This window comes from Lepisosteus platostomus, chromosome 6 (genome assembly GCF_059453375.1).
Source record: "Lepisosteus platostomus isolate fLepPlt1 chromosome 6, fLepPlt1.hap1, whole genome shotgun sequence".
In the NCBI taxonomy this organism is placed as follows: Eukaryota; Metazoa; Chordata; class Actinopteri; order Semionotiformes; family Lepisosteidae; genus Lepisosteus; species Lepisosteus platostomus.
The window spans coordinates 32,634,918-32,640,917 of NC_142616.1; the positions used below are offsets into that span (position 1 = coordinate 32,634,918).

The following is a 6,000-nucleotide window of genomic DNA, read 5'->3' on the forward strand; positions in this document are numbered from 1 at the left end:
AGGGAAAAAAACATCATAGCAATAATAACACAAAACTCATAGGCGACAATCTCTCATAACAATGCACTAGCAATTGCATTCATAATGCCATTTGAACAGATATTTTTGACAAGTTTAGGTAGAGTAAATGTGATAACCTGTGAGTGAAGTGAATGCAAAGGATCTGATGCTCTATAAATACAATATAATGGATACTGTACAATATGTACATATATGTACAAAATGTGCTAAAGCTTTACTTGGAATGGATTGTGTCATTGTGATAATCAACAAAACTGTGGAGGAAAGGGAGCAAAATAATCAGCTTTAACTGGGCATGCTATAGGTTTTTCTTTGTAACAAAAAACAGTAAATTGATATTGTACATTTTAAGTGCTAAAAATAGGAAGTAATGTCGTACTACCATTTAACCCCCCAAACAATCAATGTCATGTACTTACATCACAGTGTCCTTGCTTGCAGTAGCTTCTTGCTTGACCTTTAATTTGAGGGGCTTTTCCTCATGTTTCCGTTGATGCTGTCAAGGTCCCTCAGCGGGAGGTGCCATTGCTAAAAGTATCGGATTTCCTTGGCTGATGACCATCATAGGCATTGTGGACATTCTCTTTGCACCCCTCTGCTTCTTTCTGAGGAGTCCGCCAGCCAAAGAGGAGAAGATGGTAAGAACTGAGTCTGTTTGGTTGACATCAGCAGGACCTTAATACGGCTGGCACTGTAGGATTCTGTCACAGACCACAGGCTTTTAGGAAGCTGAAGAACGCGGTTGCTGGCATATGTCTGGCATATGTTAAAACCCACCTGTCACAAGGTTTTGCAAACTGATGGCACACAACTGGCTAAACGCAATTATGTAAAGCACCAATCCAGTGCTGGATGGGCCTAGTCAAGATAGAGTATCCTAGAAGTTCAAGTAGGTAGCAGCATCAGCATGCGTAGGCTGCAAAGGGACAAGTAAAAGTTGTCTGGCTTATTTTTGTTCTGCGTGGCCGGTTTTTCTTTGCTATTGTTAGTGAAGCAAAGGACGTTGTATTGAAGAACAGTGCAGGTCTTCAATGTTATCTTGCATTTTTGGCTGAAGGAAAGCAGTAATACAGCAAAACACACAGAAAAATAGGGGATAGATACCTTGTCTTGATTTTTAGCTTTCAAACCCTAATTGTAGATTTGTTACAAGATTCCTTTTAAGTCTAGTTTGTACACAGAAGTAATAGTTTGTTTCATTTTATATTGAAATTAGATAATGTACATGTTCCCCACCTAGACTTTTTCTAGTCCAGAGCAGCAGCAGGTCAATAGTCCTTGTCAGCATCCATGTCACCCTGCAACTCACTACTGCCAACCCACTGAAACTCAGGTGTGAGTCTGACCTGGATAGGAAAAAGCTATTGTTGCTGCTGGAAGAGGTGTTAGTGGGCCAGTAGGGGGTGGCCACCATGTGGTCTCTGTGGGTCCTAATGCCGCAGTATAGTGACGGGGACACTATACTGTAAACAGGCGCTGTCCTTCGGATGAGACTTAAAACTGAGGTCCTGACTCTCTGTGGTCATTAAAAATCCCAGAGTGTTTCTCGAAAAGAGTAGGGGTGTAACCCCGGCGTCCTGGCCAAGGTGAGCATTCCGGCGCACTATGGCTGCCGTCACATCATCCAGGAGGGGCTGCACATTGGTGGTGGAGGGGAGTCCCCATTACCTGTAAAGGTTTGAGTAGAGTGTCCAGAAAAAAGAAAAAAGTGTAAGCAATTATTATTATTATTATTATTATTATTATCACTGCACTGGGACCCATTCTGTGCATTCGCTGAGCCACTAGGGAGGAGAAATGGGAGTATTTTGTAACTCTGAACCATTTGTTACAAGAGAGTACCAGATAACCTAATTTATTGCATTCAATGCTTTTTGCCCAGGCTATTCTGATGGATCACAACTGTCCTGTGAAAACCCGAATGTACACGACCCAGGACAGCATGCAGCACTACCAGATGGGTGAAGAGGAAGAGTCAGAAAGTGATGAGTAACAACAGATGCCAGACATGTATGTGACCCTTGAGAATATCTATTTTGTTTTATAAGAAAAGCAATGTTTCCATGTAATCATCCTGTTAAGAAAGTATGTTTTAAATGTACCATTATTGCATCACTGAAGCAAACCAAAGCTGTTCTTGTTGCCCCATCATCACAACCCGGTTTTTAAAACAATCTAACTGGCCTTTAGCCCCACCTAAATGGAAACAAAGATCAGTGGAGGTTATACTTTCTGCAAGCAAAGTTTGTAATTTGTTGAGAGTTTTAAATAAAAAAATATCAGGCTTGTGTTGAATACTATACATGTTATTTAGAAATTTATAATAATAATTATATAATTATAAACAAAAGTTTCTGCTATGAGTGGTGTGTCTTTGGGCTTAAAATCCAGTGCTGCATTCTCACATTTACAACTAATATTTAGGTACTGATCCTTTCCTATTTAAATAAACTACAAAGTGGGTTTGTCTAGATTTGCTGCATTTCAGCACCCTGTGGTTTAAATATCAGCCTTCTGCACAGATGTCCGCTTCAGGCCTTGTATGATTGTAAGAGATCAAACTACCAGCTATTTCCATTTGTGCCTGCTCCTGGCAAGCACATATTAAATGTAGGTCATGGCTGTCTCTTTGAAAAAGGCTAAGCTTCATACATGTAAATATACAAAGATTATATAAAGATAAATTAACCAGTCACAGTGGAGTAAAAAGGGGCTTTAAAAGTATCTTGTCCTCTTGACTTGACTCATGGATGTATGTTTCAGGCATTTATAGAATATGCTTCTTTCAAATGACTTCTATGAAGAAGATTAGCATAAGCGCAATATTACACCCTTGTAAAATTGTTGCTGCTTATTTTCAGAACAGAGAATCGGAGATAAATTGTTCGGAAATGTTTTTTTTTTGCAAATATTTGAATATGTTGAGTTTTTTTGTAGTTACAAAAAATGATATAAATGGTAAGTAGCTTTTGCTAATATAAAGCCAGATATGAACTTACTTTTTCAAACAAATCGATAGAAAAATATTCTACACAATAGCTAAAATAAAACCCATAAAGTCTCTTAATATAGTTACAACAAGAAAACAACAACAGCTGAGAGAAGAAAAAAAATGTACTGTAAGAATGAGATGCAATCTTTGAGCTTGTATTACTCGAGTAAGAAAATTAGATATGCATGTGTATTGCTTGTTTAAGTGAGTACATGCTCATTTAATGAGGGATTAGTGTAATATCTTTCAATTTAATGACGATTTTAAAATTCTGTCCCAAAGTGTCCTTTGTGACAAGATCTGATTTTAAAATGGCCATTAACAAGGCGTTTATGGTCATCTTGGATTGCATACAAAAAAGAGGGAGTTTACTGTAATATCTTTGGGAAGAGTATTAAACAGGTGAAAGTATTGTGTAGGGATACCCTGCAATGGGCTAGCACACTACACAGAGGAAGGACTATCATTTCTTTTAATGCTACATACACAATTGGCATAAGCTCTAACACTAAACTAAACAGACTCAAAGAGGATTGTAACCTTGAATAACTTCACACAAAAAAAACTTTTACATAGGCTCAGGGAATGCACTCTACACAACTGTTAACTCTGTCGAACTTCAGTGAAACCATGTTAAAATGCTAATGTATTATATATGATTGATTAAACCAGAAATGGTAACAGTTCTGGTTACATTTTTTAACACACCCTTCAGTAATTAATTTTCACAACTTGTTTGTTCATGTTCTTTTAGTGCTGAAATTCTGCATTATAAACCTAAGAATACTCTTGTTAAAACTGTTAAAGAAATACCCTCCTATTTGGGGAAGTCATATTTGGCATTAATAAACTTAACCATTTAAAGAACATTTTAAATATGCTTTGCTGGCTGTAAACTGTTTGCTAAATCAAAATATTCCTTTAAAAGCCGCCAGGGTTTACTGTTCATCCAGTAATTGATTGCTGATTTGTAAAACATGAAAGACAATAGCAGTTTGTAGCATTGATGCAGGCAAAGCTGTTAAAAGTATGCAATTCATTCTGTAACATTTATAATCAAGTTTTTTTTAAATGAGAAACGTGGAAATCTGTATGAAATACAGGATCAACAAAAGATGCCCGTTACATTTATTGTACAAATCAGAATGATGAACGACCTGCCTAATCCTTTCAACAAACATAGGAACGACATTTTGTTTTTCATAAAGCTGATATCTTTACACAATTAAATTAAAATACTCTTTTATTACTAAATGCAAAGAATGTGGATATGACAACTGACATTTTTAACCCAAGTTAGACACATCACTATCAGAACAGCTGTGAATGGCCAATCTTTTTTGTTTGAGTGTGTGAACTTTTATGTTACCTTTTTAGCATTCATTGCAACACGTCATGTGTCTTAGCTCAAACTCAAGTTTGCCTTATATTGAAGTTTTAGTGTCATCTACCCTTAGCTCTTACAGTCCACCTTCGCCTTATCTCTGTAGTCAAAATTACAGACCTGTGTAAGAACATTTGCTTTGATAGAACATTTGATATTGAACATTTGATAGTATTTAACAGCATTCAATAATTTGGCAAATATACAGATACTGGTTTAACAAGGAGTGATGCGATTACTATTTTAAATAGCAGTCTTTGTTAGTTTAAGGAAGTATTTCAGTTTGGGGGTCAATTTTAGACTTTGGAAAGACAGTTGACAACTCAGAAACAAGGAAAAATACTCACACTTGCTCATCATAAACTGGCCACCAAAAACTGGAGTATTTTTAGTCAGAAATGAAGGAGCAGATTCTTTATTTACAGTAGAAGAGAAACTGCATAAAGGTTCTGTAAAGTTCAGTTGTTCAAACATACTGTACTAAAGGGTGTTTTTGAAACCAAGGTCTGAGTGCAGAAAAAAATGACCAAACAAGCATGATCAGTCAGAGGCACCAGTGACGAGCAGAGATTAATGGCCTAGCTGGAATGAAAACCAGTAGACACAGGGGTCCCTAAGTGGACAGAGAACCACTGATATACTGTAGAACACAGTGGTCCATGAGAAAAACGTCAAGAGCTCTGCTGTATCAGGGATTCTTGAGGGTGTTCTGGCTGTTACTACAGGAATGTGTAAAGCAGCTCCATTAAGGCTCAGTACTGATACTCACAGAACAAGAGTCCTGGGTGTCTGCATGGAAATATCACACCTGTTTTCATTCTTGACGACTTCTGTGTTTAGATAGTTCAAAGTAAAAGTTCAGTGCCAACAGTCTTTCCCTTTGATGTCTGTACTGTATTCTTGTACTACCTTTCCTCTTCAGACATGATCTTGACCGGGCTCAGTTTAGACATGAGAAAATGACATTTTTTAAAGTTGTATTACTACATTTACACAGAACAATGTGAGATGTTTCACTGTGGCCGCATAACTATATTATTCTTGCCGAAGCTGTTATGTTCTTATTTGCACTAAACACAATGGATTTAACAAAAAAACATTACTTAGAGTGATTATATCTTGTGGAAAGTGTTCATATATATATTTTTAGTCAATGATTTTTTGTATATAAGAAAAAATACATATATATGTGCCTTCTCTCAACTTGTCAGCCCATGCTGTGTTTAGTGTAGTTGAAAATAAAACTAACCTGTACAAACCACATCAGTAAAGGTTTAAAAAAATCAAACAGTGGCCTTGTTCTTCAGGTGTAATTGTGTACTAAATGTTTGTTCTTTATAGGGCAACCCAATAAATGTTTTCCGAGTCATTGCCTCAGTTCATTGTGTGAAATAAATCCTTATTAATTTATTTTAACCACTAAGTGTTCTTAAATATATAGCATTTGTTTTAAGAAAATACTGAAGCAGGAGGCTTAACATTTCTTTAAACTATTCAGTCTCTGTAATTCATTCTTGCCCATAGCACACAAAGTGTGGATTAGCCTAGAAAACTGAACAAACCTACATTTAGAGGTGGGACAAACCATCCGGGGAACCTGCAG

The 6,000-nt window shown here is 36.7% G+C and overlaps 1 protein-coding gene across 2 annotated transcripts in view; it reads left to right on the top strand.

The window, feature by feature from the left end:
* The window catches only part of slc18a2 (solute carrier family 18 member 2), a 29,773-nt gene extending 23,999 nt beyond the window's left edge, over positions 1 to 5,774 (top strand). For both annotated transcript variants that reach the window (XM_088635465.1, XM_088635466.1), the window contains 2 exons: positions 526 to 659; positions 1,904 to 5,774. In XM_088635465.1, coding sequence (XP_088491591.1) covers positions 526 to 659; positions 1,904 to 2,014 — 245 coding nt within the window. In that variant the 3' untranslated portion in view covers positions 2,015 to 5,774. The remainder of the gene's footprint in view (positions 1 to 525; positions 660 to 1,903) is intronic.
* The last annotated feature ends 226 nt before the right edge of the window (positions 5,775 to 6,000 follow it).